Genomic DNA, 24,667 nt, shown 5'->3' with positions numbered 1-24,667 from the left:
GTCATCTACAGACTGCATGCTGAAGCATAGCAAAACAACCATTTCCCATGAGTCCGAAGCTAGCAGGGCAAGAGCATTAAAGCGGTTTTAAACCACGGTCTTTATTCCACATCAAAAAGCTCTTTACCTGGGCACACTTATATCTGAACAGAAAAGGGAGACGCCGATCACAAAGACCCATGCCTGTCTACATGGACAGAAATAAAGAAAATGGCATGTGACCGGTAAATTATGGGAGAGCAACACGTCAAGGTTAGAGGTCACTGAAGATTTCAACAAATCTCAGAAGATATGGCAACAGATTAAGCGAGGGGATAGACTGCCCTCCAACCTTAACCTGTTAAGACCTTTGAAGTCTTGTGGTGACCTCTATCCTGCTCTTTCATATTAGTTGTTAGTTACACTAATTACAGCCTAACAGTGCGCCCGAGCCAGACGCTTTTTCTGCAGCCATCCAGAGAAGGAGTACGTGTGAAATGCCCAAATCCTGCCCTGCACATCACGGGCACTCACCCCTGCTAGCAGTGTCCTGAGTCGTCTCGTAGGTACAGCCTGCAAGATGTTAATTACGTTCTGCACCTTGCAGAAGCTGGTGCAGTCTTTTTTGGGGTAAGCCACAATCTAAATAAGCCAAAGCCCAAACTCAGGTTTGCCTAGGTGGGTTCTAACAACAATAATGAAACAATTCTAGTTCCAAAACCTGTTCTAATGTGCAGAGGCATAATGATAACCAAAGTAAGGGTGTAAAGTGCAACCCCTCATAAATACTGCATATCCAGCACTGAAATCAAAGAAGTAACTTGCTGTTGCTGCCAGTGAACTTGAGTGAGGGAGTGTGGGATTAGATGTGGAGTCTATTTGCATTGATTTTGCATCAATATCCATATTAATGCTAACACAATATCATATTTGGGGACAGCACTCAGCTCAGAGTCTCTCTGGCAGATGAAATATCACTTGAAAAGCTTCAGTAAATCATTTAGTAGCATTAAACAAAGTCAGGCACTAAATCAGAGGAAAAGTTTAGAAAGAGATGCAGCGCAGAAAAATCATACCAGGATTAACAAAACATATAACAAAAGAGCCTGTGTGTGGAAAGAATAACTATTCACAATCAATTTCTATTTCCTCATTTATACGAGGACTATTTTTTACGTGGTTGATCAAAGCTTTGGATGATGACAAATCAATCCACCTGTGACTGGTGGTACCTCTGTTACCAAGATAACATTATTTATCTGTGGGTGCAAACTAGAACCTGTGAATGCACTGCTAAAACCATGCAAATAAAAATGTAGTTCCAGCGAAGACACAAATGAGCAGAAACCAGGACCTTCCCGCATCAACAAGTAGCAGAGCTCTCAGAAAGCAAAATGAGACAATCTGACCGCACATGATATAAATGCTCGTACTTCTATTTCATCTGGAATTTCTAAACTTTTAATAAAACATAAGCTTTATGATCAACACACAAAACAGCAGAAAAGGTCCTCAATTCTCCACTGAGCCCTTGCTGCTCTAGAAGAAAGATATGGATCTTCCCAACCTTACGTGTGTGCACCTTCTACTGACATCATACAGCATGGTGGGTTCCCCAGCAGCATCTGTCTCCCAGGCCAGCCGGGTTACCCACAGGTTGGGTATACCAACACTAATACACAGTTTGCCCCTAATCTCCTTGTTTAAGGCATGTTCTTGCTGGGCTGGGTCCATAAGAGCAACTCGTGGCATTTGGCTGGTGGAAAGCCCGCTGCAGTTGGGTGCCATCTCCTCTGGATGTCTGTGGTTTCTCTTCACTTTGTCCTCACTCAGAGACAATAAATACGAAAACCAATCTCTTGGTTGTTCTTCTGTCACTGATTCCTCCTCTCCTTAGTGTGCAAAAAGCCCCACTGTTAGCTTGAGCGAACATCTTGCCTCTTCATCTGTGAGGCCACCCTATTCCATGATCTACCTTTATCAAAAATGCATGGCATCTACAAGGCATTGGTAAAAATTACCAATTACACAGACTGGCTAATCAAAGTCATGGGGACTAGCAATGCCTTGAGTTCTGATGCCACAGCCTGCAAGCAATGAATGCCGTTCCTTGAAAAAAACAAGCGAGAATCACTCTTGTTTAGGATAGATGAGGAAAGGAGAGCCCTCACCTATGTGACGGTGCAGCAGTTAGACCACTGACATTAGAAGCAACAACCAACTTCAGTTCCCATGTCAGTGGAAGGGGTCTCAAGCCGACATCTCAAAGGAAGGTGACCAAATTGCCAACCAACAACTCAGGGTCCCTCCTGTTGCAGTTCCCCATCCCCTAAGGTTGCACCCCTTACTCCACACAGGCAGGCAGATAGATCTTTATGGGAAGCTGACACTTTCCTGGAGGACAGAAGATGTGTGCTAACAGAGAGAATAATATCAAACAAAGCATGACACCAATGTTTAATAAGTTTCATCCAGAGCTATTAAAAGAAGGAAGAAAACCACTCTTAAAAATTGTCATTAGTTCACACTCAGCATGTGGTTTAAACTAATGGTCTGGAGAGACAAAAGAACTGATGTGAGACCCACCAAAACCACCGAGAATCCTTAGTGGCAGCTGAATCAGGTCCCCAGCTGCCAAAAGAAATTTGCAAGATTCATAAGCTGTGCTGAATTTGCAAGCTGTACCTAATGTATGTGTCTAAGTTCTGCAATCAGTAGCAGGAAACTGTCAAAATCATAAACATCCAGAGCACTCCTGAAATAAAACAAATCCTATCTTGCAGCTCTGACATGCATTATTATCAGAGTCCAGCGGAGCACTGCGTCAGGAAATCTTCAACCACCATCTTACAAGTGTTTGACTTTACGGGAAAAATCGTATGCTGAAAAGGGACGAGATTCCACTGAGTGGACCATACTGTGTAAGAAGATGTCTAGACCTCTGCCCCCAAATTACCCAAATAACAAACACTTTAATGCATCTGCTCAGAGTAATGATGACCCCTTGAAGTTCAATTACCCTAGAATTGCAAAGGGACGCCCGCCCCTGGGGTGCAAGCGTTCGAGATTTTGTGTACGCTCCCCATATGCTCAGTGGCATCGGAAAACTGCGGTCGGAGCAGCCACAGCACGCAACCCTAGCCCTTTCACGCCAAGGACAAGTGTTCAAATACGCAGGAGGAGCCCTTCTTGTTTAACACTCAGTTCAGTATATAAATTCTGACGTCATAGCACGTCATAGCATAGATCATCTGGACGCAAAGATGGAAACAAAATATGAGCTGTCCTGCCTAGCAAAGTCAGAGGTAAGGTCTGACCTCACGCACGTCTGTAAACTGTCTGTGGGACTCACTGCGAGTATCCGAGAGTCAAAAATTGGTCTTCAGATTTCAAATATAAGAGGGTTTTATTTATATATAATGAAAGTCAAATGTACGCACGTTATACTTTATAACACGTATCATTTCAAATGCTATGTTGACATAAAAATCTCAGATAAAGTGATAAGAACTTTTATACACAATGCCTCATTTGCACAAAGATTAAACTCACAAAAAGACGACTCTTGTCCTTAAAAGTAATGATGTGCACTTCACAGTGTTTGTTCAAAAGAACACGACATTTGCCTTCCAACTCACTACTGTATTCACAGCAGCAATAACGAACATAATTTAAAACAGTTTATTAACCATGCAGATTATTTCTCTGTTACGCTGTTGTAGGTATGTCTTGCAAACCTACCTAAAATAAAAGAATTAATGGGGGGGGGAATGTCCTATTGCCTTCTTTCACATAAAAATTTGAATATAGTTTAAAAAATATTAGTTATCGTCAAATGTATTTCACTAAATTATTTATTGGAATACATGTATTCATAATATTGAGATAAACATATTAGAAACAATTATCACATCAAGTATGGTTTTCATGTCATAATGTAAGAATATAATATGTCTGCTTAAATTAGCCTTGTCCTTAACACTGTGTAAACAATCAGCATCTGAACATTAGCAGTTGTTTGCTTTTGCTTTTAATAAATAGATAACAATCACAATGCATTTAAAACAAGTCACTTAACTGTCCCTGTACATTAACATGAAGAGATTAGTTGCTGACACTGGTTAGCAGAAAATGACAAGTCCTCTCAACGGAAAATTGGGCCTTCCAAATATAGGCATGTTCCTTGATAGGAGAAAGTTTAAAGTGCAAATATACTGTGAAAAGGGCCTCTAAAAATGGCATCGCGGAGCTCCATGTTTCTCATCTTTTGGTTATCTCACAGGTTGGGAAACTAATCTTCTCGGCTGAGAGCTAGCTGAAGCAGCCAGAAAACTGTTAAATTAGCAACTTGAGGGCAGGGTGCTAAGAAGGCAAATATGATATAAATTTAACCTCCATGTGTTGCAAATAAAATTAATTTATGTGGCAAAGAAAAAGAAAAGGAATGTTAAAATCAATTCCCTGCCACTGCTAGGACTTTTTCCAATTCTTGTTTGTTGTCCAACCACAGCCATGAGCAGGAATTTGATATAATTGGCATCACTGACAGCCGTTAAGACAATCTGTATGCCTGAAGTATTAAAATGTCTCTTTATTACCTATTTAAAGTGATTCAAGTGCATAAAAATGGTGAAGATGTGGTGCTCTGTTCTAAAAACACCGCTACTTATTCCAACCATGCTGATAAATCTGAGCTTGGGTCTCCACTGCACATATGCCAGCGTGCTAAAAAAGCCCAGGAGGAGATGCTGGTGGGGAGGTTTGTGACAGACAACCATGGCAAACCAGAGAACGGAGAAAGTTTCTTCCTAAGCACACCTCTGCAACGTGCGGAGAGCTTCATCACTATGGAAGGCATCAACTCAGAAGATGGATATTGGTGGTCATAAACGTGAAAAATTTCTACAAAACTATGAACGATGATTTTCTAACACAAGAAGGTATAATGCTTTCCATGATTTTACCATTTCGGGCAGTGTTGTGATGGATAAAGACAAATGGGTGGCTGCCTGAGGTGGGCCACTGAACCTGACCTGATGACATTGGGTGGGATTGAACAGAGAGGACTCAGCCAGCAACATGCACGCTTGGTGCTTCAAAAATGGTATTTTCTTCAAGGTAGGAAAAGGATCAGCAAATTTAATCAAGATGAGATATTTAAACATAAATAAATAAATGCTCTTTTAAAAAAGATTGTTGGATGACAAAAAGACCTAAGACAGAGCGTTAGTCCTCCTGGTTCAGCAAAAAAGTGATATCAGTCGAGGAATATAGAAAAAGGTGGCAATAGCTTGTTATTGGCATAAAAAGATGATAAGGAAAGCTAAAGTTATCTGAGGAAAAACAACCCGTGGCTGGCAAACTTAGCACAACGAAGAACTTTGTTTTATATACAAGCAACAAATGCAATCCATAGCAACCATATGTCGATTTTCAGATGGAGATGGTGAAACTGTAAATTACAATGGAGAAGAAAGTATGAAATTGTTCAATATATGTTTCTCTATTTGGAAAAGAAAAAAAAAGGCTAAGTGTTTGATGAAGTACATTGTTTTTTGCTGCTCATCAATATCTTCTCAGGGATAAATATTTCTAAATCAGCAGGCTTGCTGAGTTTGTATTCAAGAGTCATAAACCAGCTAACTGGCTATTGATGTTAATTTTAAATAACACTTAAAATAGCAGAGAAGTTACAGAAGATGGAAAAAATCCTAATCCAAAATTTCAGATGACACTATTTGCACAGTTAGCCTGACATAAATCTCAAGAAAAATAATGGAAAAATGGATATATAAGTCCATAAATTCCTACCCTAGGTACTCTGGACATGAAGAGTAAGTTCTAATTTTTTTTCATCAGACCTTTTTACATGTCTGTCTTCCTCTGTTGTTCTTCTTCCCAGGAAATCTACTCTTCTTCAAGGAAAATGATCACAGTTCATTCAAATTTTCATTGCAAGTCATCTGCTGTAGAATAATCAACCTCAGTGCTTGCCACTCTATCCAACTGGCTGATGTCTTTTTGGGGATAACAGTTGCTTACTCAGCTGTTCCTGCAGTTGTATGCATGCACCAAGGGAGATATGGGTAACTAAAACTGGAAGTCTGGAAAAGATTGCCCAGTGAGGATGAGTCATCACACAACACAAAGGAAAGAACCAATGAGATGAGCGCCTGTCAGGAAGTGATGTAAGAACATTTGTTCTTGCCTTGGGCTGGGGAATGAAGTTAAGGCATGCTAAAAAGGCCTTTCAGAAACAAAACACTCTGACATCGAAGTCTATTAATGGAGAAGTAAGGTACAAAAAGGTAGTTAATTCAAGCCAATGCAACTTACCGGAAAATAAGTCCGAAACAAACAAACTCAGTTTCACTCTTCGATGAATTAGCATGTTTAGCTGATATGGATTTATATGCAAGTAGAGTAAATTCAATTTTTTGTCAGGCATTTGATTTATTCCTCCAGAACATTCTGAGCAGCAGGACAAATTATGCCAAATTTGCTAAGCATTTTTAGAAAGTCTTTTGTCTCCTTTTTCTTTCCAGCAACTACTTCCCAGGTTTCCCATGAAACTTCTGGAAGAAAGAACCCTCTATACTGTCGTTACACTGGAGCCACTTACCTGCTACAGTTGGCTGGTGATGACTGCTGCTCTGCTGGCTGTTTGTTTCCAGGCACTGTGCCTAGCACCTGAGTTACTCCCTCTTTTCTTTGAAAAGAGACATTAAAAAGTCTTCCTTTTACTAGGAAGATACATTCCTCATTTCTTCTTTGGTGCTGTAAACTATTATCACAAAACTTGGTGAAACTTAATTACAACTCAAACTTAATATTAGGCAGAAATTGATCAATGTTTCATAAATTCACGAGGGGACAAATGGCACTCTAGAATTCTTGTTCATTCATGAAAACAGGTTAAAAGTCAATATTATTCACTATTTCTAAGAAACCTGCAGACTAAGTAGTGTGCAAAGGTAGTTATCAGGGAGAAACCACTATCGAATAGAGATGTTACTGCTGGAGTATTCTACAGCTATTCAACAACACAGGAAGTAAATATAAATTCACTGGTGGTAAAGCTTCTGTAAATGTGAAGATGGGCAGGATGGTTATTAACAAGAAAGATGATGGCCTTTTCTTTGGTGTTAATCTATTGATTTGTTTTTTTTTAAAAAAAAGCTATCTGCAACATTTAATAACACTACTTTAGAACCAAGAAGAGCAGCAGCTCTAGGAAGGCTATCACCTCCTAAACTGACTCTCCATCGTATAGTGATAAAAGGGTCAAATGTGGCTGTTGGCTAATGAAACGGGAGAAAATCAGGCAGTAAAGATTTGAAGTCTGTGTATCGCACTAGTGAGATGCAGACAGGTCCGTTTCAAAGAAAAAGATGTTGAAAGACTGGAGATGCCACAAAAAAATGTATTAAAGCGTTTGAAACCTGGAGAAATTAACTTGCAGTGAGACTTAAAGAACTCAATCTATTCCGTTCCTCAAAAGAAAATTGAGTGTTGACTTGATTCCAGTTATCTAATTCACACGGAGAAAAAGCAAATGTACTAAATGCCTCTTTAACTTAGTAGAAAGGGGCACAGCAAGACCTAATGGCTGGAACCTGAAACCGGACAAAGCCAAACCAGAAACGAGTCACTCGTCTTAATAGTTTGACAAATTACAAAGAGAAAGAAGCAATGGATTCCCCATCTTTTGAATCCTTCCAGCCAAGGCTGAATAACTTCATGGAAGACACATTTTATGCAAATGCCAGTTTTAAATTTCAGCATAACAACATCTGATCAAAAGTTAAAGATCTATATATAAAAGTGGAGAAAAGTTATCTAGATGTCCTTCCTGGTTTAAGCTATAGACATTTATGAAAAAAAGATAAAAAGGTTTCAACTGAAATTAAGCCTTTTGAAAAATTCTGCCAATTCCAAATCCAGATTTGGATTCTAACAGAAAATGCAAACTGAAATGTAAATGATCTTTTGGATGTATTGTCAATGCAAATAAAAATCTTGCTACTGAATTTGGGATTACATCTCTCAGGGAATACCTCCTTACAGTGCTGAGCTCTAGCAGGAACACAGCTTTTACACAATTACACTGATGTACCAGATCCCTATAGATGTTCTGGCTTCATAGTGCTACTGAGGATGAAACACAGAAAATACTTTTAAAAATTGCTAACAGTAATGTGGATGCAACTTGGAATACAAAGACTAACATTCAAGCTCAAGCCCACAAAGTACTTAATGAAAACTTACCGAGACCTATGTAAAGAGTTTCACTATTGCTCGACTGGAGCCTGTAGGTATTTCAGAGATGAAATGAGAGAGGACTATGGCCTTCTCTTCCACCCTGTGGAAAACACACTTTAACCGTGCTTTAACTCACCAGTTAAGCACCAAGGAGCAAGGTGTACTGTCTGATGTAACGTTGCCTATGTGCACTGAGAGACTGGGAAGGCACTGGGTATAAAAAGATGCAAATGAGCCACCATGTAAGGAAAGCTTTTGCTGCCATGACAAAAAAGCAAGAGGAGGTGGAAAAAAATCTCTATTTCTGCTAGGGCATATTCTGATATGCCCTGGAGGAAAAAGTAAATTTGAGTCCCACCATTACAGAATCACAGACTCATAGGATCATAGAAGCATTTAGGCTGGAAAAGACCTTTAAGATCACCAAGTCCAACTGTTTACCCAGCACTGCCAAGGCCACCACTAACCCATGTCCCCAAGCACCACATCTACACGGCTTTTAAATCCCTCCAGGGATGGGGACTCCACCACTGCCCTGGGCAGCCTGTTCCAGTGCTCCACAACCCTTTGGGTGAAGAAATGTTTCCTAATCTCCAATCTAAACCTCCCCTGGTGCAACTTGTGGCCATTTCCTCTTGTCCTTTCGCTTGTTGCTTGGGAGAAGAGACCGACCCCCACCTGGCTACACCCTCCTTTCAGGGAGTTGCAGAGAGCGATCAGGTCTCCCCTCAGCCTCCTCTCCTCCAGGCTCAACACCCCCAGTTCCCTCAGCCTGGTGCTCCAGACTCTGCACCACTTGGTTGCTCTTCTTGTTCTAGTTCTTCCCCTTCAACAGACAAAACTAGTGTGGATTGAACTATACTAGATTGGCTTTTTAGCATTAACTTAATTATACTTCACATAGTCTCTTTAAAGTGTCAGTCTAAACTGTCACTTGGAAATCTGAGGTAAAGTTGCATCTGCCTATTCAAAACATGAATGTGTTCGCTATTTGCTGTACTGACACGGTGCCTGTAAGTGCTGTAAGGAGCCAAGGTGTAAGTATTTTAACAACACGACCGTGCAGAAGACAGGCTAAGCAACACGTGTTCTGGCATCCGGCATCTGCATGGGCTGAGAAGAAGCACAAGCACGGGACAAAAAGTCCCTGAACCCAAGGGGAGGACTTCAGCCAACATGTAGACAGATATGGATATACAAAGCACTAATGAGATAACATTAAGTAGTATCGGCAGCAATGGTCACAGCAGTCTAACCATTGTCAAACACTTTGTAGGAAATATCTGGCTGTAATAATTTACATTATTCATTATTATCACAATCAAAGACAGCCTTAGGGACTCTGCGGCAAGCATCCATCACTCTAGTTCACTGCACTCCAAAAAAAATGCAATGGTAAATACATACATTTGAATGCAAGAATAATTTTTGATAAATTACTTTCTCTAATATCAGTACTGCCTCAAATACGTATAACTATTTTGTAGAACTGTACACAAATATGAGTGTTTTGTCCTGAAAAATAGCAGTACTGGTAATATATCAAGCGTCTAGCTGGTCATATAAAAAGTTATAAAAATGCATTATGAAATTGAAATTCTTATAAAATCAAACTCTCTGACCGCAGCAACATCTGGTAATTCAAGTCAACACTTTCAAATTCACATTTTCATGTTTACTTTTGAGGCGCCGGTGTTCTGGAACAGAATCTTCAATATCACTCAACAGGTATTTATAGATTTTGTCCTTTCCAAAGCATTGTAAAGCTAAGCTACTGAAAACACAACACAGGAGCTCTCATCCAGCTAGGTATTATACACAAAATGAAAAGCTGCCTGCAACACCTGAGGCTGAGCAGCAGACTAAAAGCAGAGCGCCTTTGAAGAATCAGGAGTAGTGAAAAAGCTACTTACTTCCACCCTAAGAAGACGCTAGTTAAAGTTGGACTTAGCGCAGCAACTGCCAGAGCTGTGGCCAAGACAGGCTGATGCTTCAAACTTCCCGTAATAATTTCCAGTCCCCGACGGACGACGTACAGCAGCAGAAATGGAAGTGCAGGACCAACACTTGCAGCATGTGAGGGTGCTGACACAGGGCTACGAACAACCTTCACGCTGCAGATACCAGCATTCCTCCATTTGCGCTATTAGTGTTGGAAATGCCTTAAAACAAACTGATATGCAGCTGAACGCAGGAGCCTGCCACCTTGACAAAACGCTGCGGCATTTAATCTTTTCTCCTAAGTGCAAAGCTTTTATTGACAGAACAACACGCACATGAAGACGTAAAATGCAAAGAGGTTTACAGTAAACACTGATTACTGTAATCTTAATCTCCACGAATGACTAGTGAACGTGGAAATAACATTTTTTTAGCACAACGGTATAATCTGCCTTATTGTAAAAAGTGTGTGGTTTTGTACTTATTTCTTATATTGCTGGAGTTATTGGACACCTAGCCCTGGTCACAAAATACTAATGTCAGAAAACAGCCCAGAACAGTCTTCACAAAATCGATTAAAGACTGAAAAATGGTAAACTGGTCTAAAAGCCACTAAGGGGATGAGCCAGGTATTGTCTCCGTGCTTAACACAGTTTATGATTGTTTCTGCCTTGCTTGTTGTGAGCAAGATACATAAATGTGTAAGAATGGAAGTGTAGTGTGGCGCAAATAAAGCTGAGGAAAAAAAAAAAAAGCAGGAAGAACTAAGTTGGTCCTTCCCTATGGCTGTCGCAAGCCTCACTCAAGCAATTACCTCTGTGCACAGACCCTGCAGTGCTGCGGAGCCCATTTAACCTCAGTGGAGATCCTCCCGTTTGAACCCCAGGATCTCCTCAGCATGGGGTGCATCTGCAGCTAGACGAGGCTTTTCTACAGAAACACACAGCTGAACTCTCTCAAAACAGCGGGCAGAAGTCACCTGTTAAGCAAAGCCAACAAAAACTACCACCTCCGTAATCTAATGGGTAATTTGTGTTCCTCGGTATCAACACAAGCTTTGCAAGAAGGGCTTTACCCGATGAGTAGGTGCAAGCGCGTGCGGGGGCCGGGCTGCATGCTTGCTCTATCAGGGAAAGGCTCGCTGTGCAACTGATGCGCTCGCTTTCTTGGATCAGTGCTTTTAAGCAGATCTAACAGTCCAGAATAACTTTACTTAAATTTACTGTAGCCCCACGGAAGGATTATTGATGTTATTCTATTACTTAGCACAAAGCAGCAGTCTCAAGGGGACTGTTTAGTACCACATTCTTGTCTTGATATTAAATCAAGCTATGCCAAGGACTCAAAAACAGCAGGTAACAAGCTTTTCCCTGTTTTTCAGTGAGCTCTGCAGAATCTCATCTTTCATTTGTTTTGAACTGCAAGTCTCTTATGTGCATACAGAAAAATCTCTAAAAAAACCACAACCCAAGCCCTACAGTACATATAGTGTGAGTTTAACACAGGCAGGAAGGCTTTCTTTCGGCTGTGATTTTTACCAAGAGGCTCAACGGATGACAACCCTGCTCCTTGCTGGGACAAGCTCCACCAGCCCCCCTTCCCCTCTCCTCATTAAAAGGATTCTAAAAGGTAAAGCAGGAGAACAACCACTATCTGAACCCCTGCGCAATGTGAAGGATCTCCTTTTGGTGCTGAGACATGCAAAGCTGACCGTCTTACCTCAGTTTGGACAACTACCACTACGTCCACTCCATACTCATGTACGGACCTAAACTCTACATGACCGTCTGGCACACCACACGGTTACGGCATGACTCTGTGAGGTCTTTGGGAAGTTAGGACAAGTATACCAATAAAACCCCCCCACAACCTTACGTGAATATTAATTACCATGACCATGGTTTCTTTATTGGCATGCAACGGAGCTTATGGAAGGCTGGACATAGCCCTGGGTAACTGGCTCCAATGGCCCTGCTTGAGCAGGGCGTTGGACCAGGTGACCTCCAGAGCTCTCTTCCCAACTCAACCTTCTGTGAAGCCAATTTTTTTCCTTCTATTTATATCTATTTATTTCTATATATCTGTAAAAACCCCAAACACCTTCAGCAGCCCATTAGAAATAATTTTCTGAATTCAAAGTAAAAAAAAAAAAAAAAAGCTGTGCTTGGCTTGCCTAAATGTAATGAAATGTTTTATACACCATACAGAGTCAAACCTGATGTTTGGTACCAGGACATACGACATGAGGACTCTCTCAGGATACTGTTCAGAGTTTAAAACTCTGCACCAGCAGCACAGGTCATACCTGTACCCCAAAATTAAGAGTTTGCTTTTCTTCCACCAGCCTGAGATCACTTTATTCAGCTACATGAACTAATTCTTGCACTTCTTTCCTTATTACAGAGACATATTTTCAAGTCTAGGCTCTTCCATGAATAGAGCTTTTCTTGACTACTGTCAACGTTTCATTCTATTGTGTCATCTTATTTGTCTTTCAATGTTATAATTTCCTTATTTTACAATGTTTTAACTACATTGACTGCAACTGTTAAAAGAATAGCTAGTGATTTGGGGGGTCACCTAGAAAGGATTTAGAAGGATTTGACTAGGCAGTTCATTTGACTAATGTTACAATAACTTCTTATTTGATTATGTAAATGAGCGGCGGTTCACAGCCACTTTGGCAAAATACTGCAAAGTTTTATTTTCTCTCCTAAATAAAAAGTTTTCATTGGCAGAAACACATGAGCTAAGGAATGTATCTTACCCAAATGCTAAGGTGCTCCCCATAAGGCACCCCAAAATATTCATATTCGGGAAAACAAAGGCCATGCTTACCTGGCAAAATTTACTGCAATACCTTTCCTGGGCTGATGTTCAGGCCACCATCCCGCAATTAACTTTAATTCCTGAACAGGAGCAGGGATGGATACAGATCCATGGATCTGCTTTCTCCCATCCCTACTTTCAGCTGTTCCTCCCAGCAGCTGCTCCAGTAGGATGGCTTCCCAAAGGGCTTGTGAACTTTGTGAACATTTCTCCAACTTTCAGAACTGGGAGAAATGTTATAAGGTCTCAGAGACATTAAGTGAACTACGACTATGGTTAGCAGTAACATGCTACAACCTGTCATTAAAATGTCTATCCCGTTGTCTGTATCAAATTACAAGTTGACCTCCAATCTCCTAACCAGTGAGACTCCCACCCCTACTTAGTTTTATGTGATGATCTTTATTGTACAGACTGTTTTTAAAGTCTTTCTCCGCCCTACATTTGCTTACAGCTTAGATGATAGATAGATAGGTAATGGATCCACCTCCTCTGAGACAGAAGTGAGGTCTTCTGGTTTGACTCCATTAGGAAGGTGGATTAGGACTGAGGTGGAAGATGACCTCAGGTCTAACAGAGGTCCTTAATGGGGGCTGAAATTGAAGAGCCTGAAGGCAGGAGACTCTCAGAGGGCTCCTCCAAGCCAACAAGGTGACAGTGCCACAGCTGAGGACCTTACCAGTGGCAATGGTCCAAAGCTGGACACCAGAGAGGCCTGTGAGCCAGAGAAGGAGCAGAGAGGAGTGATGCTGGATAGCCCTGTCCAGTAAAAGATAAATGACAGAGGGACAGTGGCAGACTCCTCTCTGATGAGGAAGAATGCCTTGTTCTTGTTGGAAAAATATGGGAAGGGGAACAAGACAGGTGGTGTTGCGTAGATAGCCTCAACAGGAACTCCATGTCTGATGGAAGATGTTTGAGTTGAGAGATACATCTCTAAACACTGCATGAGACGCTTTTTAGGAAAAAAACACAGGAAAACTGTGTTAAATGGGAAATTTTAGAGGGAAAATCTCTTTGGTGTGATGATCACCTGTGGCAGGAAGATGTTAAACTATGACACTAGTGTGCAGCCAAATCCTTGAGATGTGGAGGAAAGACCATGAAGGTGGGAGTCTCGCAGTACCCTGCCTCTAGTCACGAGGACACAAAATAGATTTATTATGGCTTACTTTCTCTGTATTGTTGTTCTCACGCCCACAACGTTTAAACGTTAAAGTGTATTCATTCCTTTTTGTAACTGAGACATGAATGAATTACAGCAAACATTTTAATTACTTAATAATGCTCTAATCAAAAGCTTGAACAACTCTATTTAGAAATACAAATTGTTTTCCAGTTTGATGGCCATGTATTTCTCTCTCGAGATTTCCAAGGGAGAGACCGCGACATTAGCTGAAGTAGGCACTGCTCACAAACAAACTGGGGTTGCCTGTAAATCCCAGTACGTTGAGTGGCTGAATACCAGAGCCTTTTTGGAAAATCTGGCTCATGAGGTGCGACTGAGAGGCAGTTATTCACGAACTTACTTCTCAGTGCAAACACAGATAAAAGACGAGGTTCCAAGCAGAAAAGTGAACCTTCCTTCTGAAAAAGGTTTATTTTTAAAAATCTCCTCTCGTTGCTCTGATTGCTCTCACTGTCATTCATTGAAATACCAAGGGCAATGCTGCCAGTATTGCAGTGTGGGCTATTTCAGTACTGCAATTCTCAGGAAACGAGTGAAATAAAATCTCTCACATTAAATACTAATGCTCCTACATCTAGTAGCATTTCATAAATTTATTACAGATTACCCTAATGCAGGCTTATATCATTGCTTATATAAACACACTGTAGGAATTATTCACTTGTTCCTCTGTAAATGTCTTACAGTAAGACATGAATACAAGAAATATAAACAAAAACATATGAGCAAATTGATAATTCAGCAGTAGACACATAAAGCTATACTATTTTAAACTGTCTTTATATTATAAAGAACCAAGCTGGAAAGAGTTAGCATCCATTGTCGAAAATCTCTGTCAAGAACTTCTAAAACGTCAGTAATCTTAATCTAGTGGCATTGTACATATGCATGAAATACAAACAGCCAACTTTTACAACTTTTACTGGCTGAAATCCTACCCTATTTAAATTAATTCTTCTGCCAAAAAGACTTCAATGTAGCTGGGAATTCATTAGGTGGAGTACAAAAGTTATGCCCACTATGACCCATTCTCAACAGGAATGTAAAATTCAGACTTATTCACACCCCTATTAAGGCATCAGTCTGTTTTTTAAATAACACTTAGGATTTCTTTTATAGAATACTTTTTACATTATTTACATAGGATGAATACAAAGAAAGAGAAGAGAAGCTCATATGGAGGATTTTCAGTGCTGGCAAGTGCACTGTAAATACTGACCGGTTGCTACCCATGCCCTAAAGGAGCAAAAAGTTGGTAAACGAATGTTGAATCTATGAAAATTTTAGTAGTATTTCATTTCCCTAAACACTAAAGAGCAATGCCAATGCTATTGCACTGTGTCTGTACAGAGGTGATGATCTGCATGGTTAGATCCCAGCCCACAGCAGAAATGTGATTTCAGGTCTCTGGTTGTTGTGAGCTCTCAAACAAAGTACCGCTAAATATCCTGCAGTAAACTAAATTTCATCTGCAAGGTTAGGTCTCATTAACAACCTCACAAATCCAGATAGATATGAATCTCTAACTTGTCAAACGAACAACTGCGTCTCACAGAGCAAGGTCAAACACTGTTCCAGCTTTTAAATTAATATTGTATAGGCTGTGTCTTCCTTTGAACCTGATTTTATATTCTACAGAAATATGCTACCTATGGCTTTTAGGAAATCTGATAATCAAACATGAAAGTTCAGTAACATCTTTATGTATTTTAGATTACTTTCCTACAGAGATTTGAGATTTTCCTGTTACACTGACAACGACATCTACTTTCTGGAATTATTACACATTAACAAAAGTCTCTGTATATTATTTCATGTGCTCCTTCTGATTTACGATTCACGATTCATTAATGAAAGAGTGTAGCTGAGTATTTCCAAAACAACAGAAATCTCACATCAAGATTCTTGGACACTGTAAATAATTTGCTACATAAGCTAGACTTATGTTAATCAGGATTCAGGAAACTGTCTTATTTCACTTAGCGGTACCTTTCATTAACGTACTTCTTCAAAACCTTCTTGCTTACACAAAGGTAGATACTTATACAAGGATCTCTGATAAAATCCCTGGTTTTCATCAGTGCTATTATTTTTCTTAAGCTCCTACCTATAATGTCACCAATTAGTTAAAGCCAAAGAGAAAAGAAGACTAGAAAAACATAAACTACAAGTAGACAAGAGAACTTCAATCCCACGCAAAGCAAAGAAACAAATTAAGAGTGGGCTGTATAAAACAGCAGCAGCCATATACCTTCAACCACATATTGGTGTAGAAGGGTTAAAACGCATTCAGAACCAAATGCATTTTTAAATAACCAAGCTGCACAAACACGTATGCTGCTTTGCTGCAAACAAACCAACGTACCTGCAGAGACACGAGGGCAGTCGGGCAGCATGGACTCCACCGAAGTGTCCAGCGGCTCGGAGCTGGACACCCAGTTACAGCAGTTCTGTAAGAGCAGGCAGGCAGTTTTGGGGTAAACAAAAAAAAAAACAAACCTCAGAGCAAAAAGAAAAATAGAGACTTTGCAAGTAAGGACAATGATCACATCAAAATACTCAAACTGATTTCCATAGCAGTCCCAACAGGGACTGGAAGGCACACTACACTAGCTTCTTCACGCTAACTGGCAATGAAATATTGCAAGTAAGTAAAAAGAGAATTCAGGAGATTTGTTATGTGCTTAAATGGCATGTCTTTAAGTGCTACTTGGAGTGCCACTGGACTAAAGCAGGAGCTTGGACCAACTGGTGCCTGAATTACCCACTGCACATTTTAAGCTTTTCCTTTCTGTAGTTATTAAAGAGGTCTTGACATAAACACTGAGCTTGCTCACTTGCCAACATTAAGAATTTTTCAGGGTGTTTTGATGTAATAGGCTGTGGAAAGAACAGTTGCGACATCACAAAACAGATTATAACTGAATGAAATCCATCAAGATAGCAGATTAATATTCAAATAATTGGAAACATAGCTGAGATGAATTGCGCATGAACATTTAAAAATGCAAATACTGGTCTTCGGGGAATTATGTTCAGGAAGCATTTACGTTTACCTTTCATTCCTGAACCTCTGAGTAGGACAAATTTACCATGATTTCTTTAAAAATGTTTTGCTCCAAATGCTATCTATTCAGAGAAGCCTATGAATTGAAGTATTCAATAATATGCTTTTAATAAAATATACTGAAATGACACCAAAGCTACTGAATTGAAAATTTAATTATAAAGCAACTATGTTTTTAATAAGATCGCAGCTGAACTACAAGATCTACATGGCTTCTGTTATTACAAATCTCATTTTTCTGAAAACCTTATTAACTTCATTAAGGGCAAAAGAAAAAAAAAAACACCACCAACCACCTGCACAACTTTTTGGAAAGACCCAATAAATTTTCAGTCAGATTTCTAAAAAAATCATCCCATCAATCATGATTGTAAAAATGGATGATTGCTATCCTGGTAAACAAGCATGTATTGTGTATTTGTAGATGCTTGCTGCCCTAGTTGTGCACCATGGAGTCCGTCCTCACTGTGGAAAGATCCTTGACTGGTAGATCAAGTGTCTTATTGTATTTCCTTAATTCATTCTGTCTGGAAGAAGATGTCAGCTGTGTTGCAGTGAGGAGAGAATTTCAAAGGCTTCAGTCCCCACCAATAAAGGGCGAGGAATGGCTTTTGAATAGATTTGTCAAGGCAACCCTACTGTTCTGGGACCAGGGAGAGCAGGAACAACATAAAGGAAGGGTTGCTGTATGAGATTAGAAAGTGAAGTTCACAAAGCATGGCAGATTTTTGTAAGAAACAGTAGATCAATGAAACTATTGAACTCGATGGAAAAAAAAAAAAAAGAAGAAAACAAACACACTACCCAGTAATGTAACTTTTTTAGTAAAAAGTGGTCAAAATGGAAGTATTTCACAAAGGCTTTAAGATTTAACTTAGTAAAGCATTATACATTTTACAATTTGCATGTATAATTTTAATTAACAGCTAAATGTGAAATTGCAAATGTAAGATGGTAGAAATCATAAAAGAAGTAGATTTTTTTATGAAGTATTACATTCATTTGAAATAAGTAAAATTAATATTAACTACTGATAGAACACTACATCAGAAAGCTGGAGATAATACAGAAGATTAGCACACAATTAACCAGCTTTTATATACAATGTGACACTTGCCTGTAAGAAATAAGTATTCTCGAAAGCAGTGTCAAGATATGTAAATGGATGATTTGTTTTATCATTCATCACAGCTCCTAATAAATTCAAAAATCATGACTTCTATAGGTACTAAAAATAGGCCACCAATGATACAGGAGAGATAGCTCCAATGAAGAATTACTTTTTTAACAATTCATTCTTTCAATGACAGCAATTAGCCCTACAGACAGGCAGCGATTAGGTGTATATTTTAATTATTATTCATTTTACCAGTAGCCTTAAACCTGATTAAAGAAAGAGATATCCAGGTGATACGCTAGTCTTAATACCACTCAGCCACACTTCACATATGTAAAATTCTTCTTTCTTATAGGAGATTTTCAATGCTAATGTAAGTTATGACACTCCATCCACTTTTTAGGCCATTAATCATTTAACTTATTCTTTAAGATCCACTTTCTGCAAATGAAATTAAAGGTAATGCACTTGTCTTATTCAGACTAAATGCTTAAAGAAAAATGGAGTTGTCAGATTCAAATTACAGGATTTAAAATTTCAGTTTTACTACATAACATATATTTTAAGGTTTTGATTTCACATAAAGAAAATGGGGATTTTTCTGACAGACCCTGTAGGGGTTACCATTCTTTATACTTTTAACATTTAAGTCAGAGCTGTCAGACTGCATCCCAGGTGATTCTCTATTCCCATCAGTCATGGCCTATAAAACTGTAAGGTTAAGTCGGGAATAGGCAGTCTGTACACAAAGTTTCACTAAATCCACGGGAAAAAGTCAAATCTTACAAAAAGTTCAGGATACGACTAGTTTAAATTTGCCATGTGCACCCATTGTTTTAGCATTATGCAACAGGAACGTGGAAAACACGGACATGAGGCCGATTCGGCAAGGAAGAGACTCATAAATGGAAGTTTAGTTTATCTCATTTAAAAAATGTGATTTGTAAAATCTCAGCAACCCCATACTTAAGTATTAAATGAATAATGAATGCATGGCATCACCCTTCACCCAAGGGTGGAACCTGGTGCTTGCTGGCCATCACCCAACACCAGACCATCTGGGACCAACGAGCCGTTGGTAGGTGTACAGCAGCACATACTCCAGCTTTTCATCAGAAAACTTTGGGGCACCTCAGGGGTAATTATATCCCATAAAACTGCTGAGGGAAAGGACTTTTTGGCAGTTGTGCAAATCACCAAACTGTGTCACAAAGAGCTTAAAGCGGCTTTTTTACCATTGCCAGATCAAGCCAGGAGCACTGGGTGTGCCCAGGACTTTGCTCCAGATACCAGACAGCGTGTGGGCTGTCTTCCTGTATGTCTCTATATTGCTGTGCAGCAGGAAGGAACACAGGACTTGATTCTTACTATTTTGACTGCTGACTTTGAAGTTCACAAATGGCTTTAATCTCAGTTATTTTAGGGGCTGGTATGGGCACACAATTTCCACGGTCCTGTAATGTACTGTCTTTCATGCCCTAAAGAAATGGAAGAGGTCAGCGGACAAAGACGTGTTTATAGAGCTACATACAGATGTATATACCGCAAGTCTTTAAAAATCCCAGCCTCACCTCTCGCATCCACTCTCGAATAGTTTTCCCAACTTCTTGATGCCACACATTGTGAACTGAGTCTGTCAACGCCACAGCAGTTACCTTATTCTTTACTTCTGCCTCTCGTTGAATCATCTGTTAAAAAATATTGGCTTTAAGTTCTTTTTTTTCTATTGAATAGAGTCTGCTTAGTCACAGATAATGATCTTAAATTAAAAAAGAAAAAGCAATACAGGTTCAATACTTGACTTCACTTGTTTTAAAGTTTATACAAATCCTAACAGCTCCAGAAACATAGAAAGACCTAATATTTTTGATAAAAGAAATAATACTAACTTTTAACTGACTGAACTATTCAGTCCTATTATTTTCCATGTGGCTTGACAATTCTAGGATTAAAGGTATCATAGTGAAAAAATGGAAGATTCCCTGAGGGCACCTTTTACAAGCTTCTCCAAGTTCCTATTTCTGTGCTTCAGGGAAGCTGGTACCCGTGGTTCACTGTAAGCTACTCATGACTATCATCTACTAATTTTCAGTAGATTGCTGTAGTTTTTCTGATGTACAATCTTACTTTGACTTGTATGGTTTTTTTTTTTTTTCCTTTTCTATCCAATTTAGCTACCTTGCACTCCCACCGTGGTCCCAAAATTCTTTGTGGTCTCTCTTATACATATGCTTACCCAGCTAATGCTGGAGCCTCTCAACATTTTTTAAGATATTAAAGAGCCTCTGTTGTTGCAAATGACAGTATGACTAAACAATATTAGTTCTAAAACCAATTAAACGATTGCTGCAAATAACACAAGTGAACTGACAAAGATGCTGTGGAATTCAGCGCTGCTCTGCAAGATAAAAGGGACTGGGAAAGAATAGTTTGATATCAAAGAGAGACAAAAAGGTTTTAATCTCCTGACATGAGTGACCCTAATTTGTAACACTGGATCAAAGAAAGTATAATGAATTATACTTATAAACCCAGCATTTCGCAACTACTGTCTTTATCGCCATGTATGCCACACTAAAGTTATTTTTTTGTTCAGCTTCCTTTTGTATAAATGGCAACTCATACAACACTTCTCAAACCAGGCATTCTTTGTTCATGCTCTAGAAACTGCTTATCAGCATACAGGCTGCACCTCTGAAAACACTGCTCTACAAGAGACTTTTACAATGGGGATGTGAATTATACTTTGCATCGGAAACTACAAAATAAACATCTTGATCAAGACTTTTCCTACAAGAGTAGCGTTTCTCCGTACCTTACGGAAACTATCTCCTGGCTTCTTCAGAATATCATGCATATAAACCCTTCTGACAAACAAACACTCTTACTTCCAATTCCACATAACCATGGTAGGATATTCAGAATTATCACATCTTACCTTTTTTTTTGTTTTGTTTTGTTTACATCATGTATATTGTAAATCAGTGTAATCAAATAAATTTTCTAAGGGAAAAATATTCATGGCTATTGGTCAGGTGATGCCAACACAGAGCTCCCCGTCCCAGATAAAATCAGGTGTCCACCTTCCCCAGTACTCTGTCTTTGGTAATGTCAGTATTACATGACTCAGGAATTCAGCTGAGCTTAGGACATCTTGGGCAAGTGTGTACGAAGAAACTCTTAAGAGTAATCTTTCTTCATGTGAAGCCTTTCCATATGTGCCGTCTTTTCCAACAATTACTCTCCTGCGGGGCACATTTAACATCTAGAATTTTTGGAGGATGGGACATAACAGGTATGTGTGTGCAGGACAAAATCACACAAAACCCACTCGTTTAGGACAAAATATCATCTATTGCAAGTGCCTGAGCTTCATTCAGCTGTAACACGACACTGACATTTTTCAGCCAAACACCTGATACCGAGCACTGAATTTCACTGTAAATTTAAAGACAGCAAAACTCCCCCCCACGATGAAACCATACGTAAGAATAGTGAACCTCTCAGGATGATCTTCAGGCCATTGCAGGAACCATCGGTGATTCTGGTGAACTGGGGATGAAACTCCTGAGGTCTGGAGAAAGGTGGAGCCTCAAAACAAGAGTTTTTATTGACACTACAACTGCCCTCCACAAACCCGTATGGTCATCTCCAGCACCCACAGATGCTTTGTCTCTCAAAGGGCTCAGTCACTCACTCAGCCTGGCTCAGCAGAACTTGGACTCACAACGAGTATCTCATTTGCAATATTCCGCTGCGTTGTGTTGTGCTCTGCTCTGTTCTGTCCTGTTCTAACAAATTCTTTACAATTACACCAGGCCCCAAATGTGGTTCAGATCTGCTAAACATCTGAAAATACTGGTTTTTAGACTGCAGCTTTACAGTCCCCTTCATCAGGCAGAGCTATGTGCATGAGATGATCGTGGAAGAGATTGCAGGGGAAAGCCAGGCTGCTTTTGGGAGGGCTGTGGCTAGTCCTTTTTCCTACCAGCATCACAGCGATCCAGCTGCTTTACTTTTATGTGACAGGTAAAGCAGCATCAACCTCCTTCTCTAAACAGGACAGCTTCTGCAGAAAGACCTGCTGAAGGGCTGCAGGTCCTGCTAGGAGCTGTCAGGAGCTTGTGTTACCAGGCTTCTCCTAAACCCAGCACGGCAGGCAGTGTGGTTAGGGGACCGGACCCCTTGTTCCATGTACTTGCCATAAGAGTGGCTCAGAAATCCTACTAGAAAAAAAGTTCTCGGAAAGAGACAGTGTCTAAAAACAAACCGTTAAGCCACACAGGCCCAACTCGCACTGAACCTGGCTGTCTATTGAGTAAGTTTTAGAAACGTGCCGTACGTACTAACATTCCTGTACCAGGGCTGCACGTTCCAAGCACTCGTTTGGCTGCACCGTCTTGCGCAAAATGCTGCAATTTAAACGGGCAAAGGAACAAAAATATCATTGTCCTTGAAGTGCACGTACCTACCAATTACTCGGAGTTATTACATGCTGGGGGAAGCTGAAAATCGTCACCAGCTCGTTGTGCTCCAGCATGACTTCCTCCATGAAGGGCTGGTCTTCAGAAGCACTGCTAATGACCAGGAAGGGGAAAAAATACCCTCTGCTTTGGAAAAGCAGTCTTTTCTCAAGCTATTGTGTCCCACATTTCTGATTCGAAAACTAGCCACCCAGTTCATCTAAGAACATCACATTTTTCTTCAAATCACAAGGAAATACAGACGTGCGGTTCCCTTCTCCCTTTCTAGACCCAGCTCAGGTTTGCTATTCCCAATTTCTCTGCACACACGGAAGAACTGGCAGCCATCGACCACCATCTCTTCCTACTCTTTCTTCACATGGTACACGCAGTCTGTGCTTCTCAGATCATATATGGTATGGAGAATAAAACGCAATACCCGACAGGCTGCTCACGTTTGCTGCTCAGCTCTGTGGGTGCCTGCAGAACGGTACCCTCTTCCGAAGACCAGCAAAGAGACTGAGGCTGACAATGCGAGGTTTTTTTGATAACTCATCCACACTGATAGGGTCAGGACAAGGGCTCATGGATGCAGCAGCAAAGAGGGATCGAAGGGATTAACTGAACTTCAGTTACAGATTTCTCTACATCCAGCCCAGAAGAAATAAGTTTTCGTTGGCATCCATGCCCTTATGAGCCAACTTGGAAATAAAAATAGGCAAAACCAATACATCAAGTGGTGAAAGGATCAAGGGTATAATATTCACTTAAACAAGAAGTCTAACATGCCCATTTTTGAAGTGACACAGAAATGTCACAACACAGCATAACAACAACAATAACTTGAGCAATAACAGCTCAAGTTCTCTGCTTCAGTGGGATGCTAACTGATAATAATAACCAAGGAGAACAGATCCAGGTGATGCTCAAGCTGCAGACCCTCTTATCAGGGATAATAAGTTACCCTGCACAAATATACAAGAAGCCTATGTGCTTTTGCCCACAGAAGCTTCAATGCTTAGTTAATGCTTCAGATTCAATGGATTGATAGCTCGCAGTTAAAACATGTTTATCTTTTCTAAAAATAGTTTTAATTCACATAAATTTAAATTTAAAAATTAAGTGAGCAGAATAAGATTGTTAAGAGTAAAATATATTAACATTCAACACAAATGTAGCTCCCAGCTGCCATTCAAATGTGATACAACTACAGAGTTGCACCAAATTCCAAGGGAAGGATGCTATGGGATGCGTGATTTACGCTTCCCAGGCCTAGTTTTATTCCATGCAGCCAGTACAGTCTTTTAAAGTGCACATGCTAAAACTGAAGGCTGCGGGGAGACCTCAGAGCACCTTCCAGTCCCTGCAGGGGCTCCAGGAAAGCTGGAGAGGGGCTGGTGCCAAGGGCAGGGAGTGACAGGCCAAGGGGAATGGCCTGAAGCTGCAGGAGGGGAGATGGAGATGGGATGGGAGGCAGAACTCCTTCCCTGTGAGGGTGCTGAGGCCCTGGCAGAGGGTGCCCAGAGAAGCTGTGGCTGCCCCTGGCTCCCTGGCAGTGTTCAAGGCCAGGTTGGATGGGGCTTTGGGCAACCTGGGCTAGTGGGGGGTGTCCCTGCCCATGGCAGGGGTGGCACTGGGTGGGCTGGGAGGTCCCTGCCCACCCAAGCCAGGCTGGGGTTCTGGGATTCTATGAATGTACTTAATAGACCACGGAGTATTTACAATACTAGAAATTACATTTTGTTTTCAGCATAACGGTGTTTTTTACTGAAGCAACAATTGCAAATGAAGACCTAAGGATTTTATCTAAAGTTCATTTT

The 24,667-nt window shown here is 40.3% G+C and overlaps 1 protein-coding gene across 4 annotated transcripts in view; it reads right to left on the bottom strand.

The window, feature by feature from the left end:
- The window catches only part of ARB2A (ARB2 cotranscriptional regulator A), a 264,926-nt gene that overhangs the window by 54,746 nt on the left and 185,513 nt on the right, over window positions 1-24,667 (bottom strand). For all 4 annotated transcript variants that reach the window (XM_075739805.1, XM_075739807.1, XM_075739806.1 and 1 more), the window contains 2 exons: window positions 19,956-20,072; window positions 16,566-16,650 (listed from right to left, as the gene is read on the bottom strand). In XM_075739805.1, the coding sequence (XP_075595920.1) occupies window positions 16,566-16,650; window positions 19,956-20,072 (202 nt within the window). The remainder of the gene's footprint in view (window positions 1-16,565; window positions 16,651-19,955; window positions 20,073-24,667) is intronic.

Source organism: Balearica regulorum, chromosome Z (genome assembly GCF_011004875.1).
Source record: "Balearica regulorum gibbericeps isolate bBalReg1 chromosome Z, bBalReg1.pri, whole genome shotgun sequence".
NCBI classification, from domain to species: domain Eukaryota; kingdom Metazoa; phylum Chordata; class Aves; order Gruiformes; family Gruidae; genus Balearica; species Balearica regulorum.
This window is presented reverse-complemented; position numbering and strand designations above follow the sequence as displayed.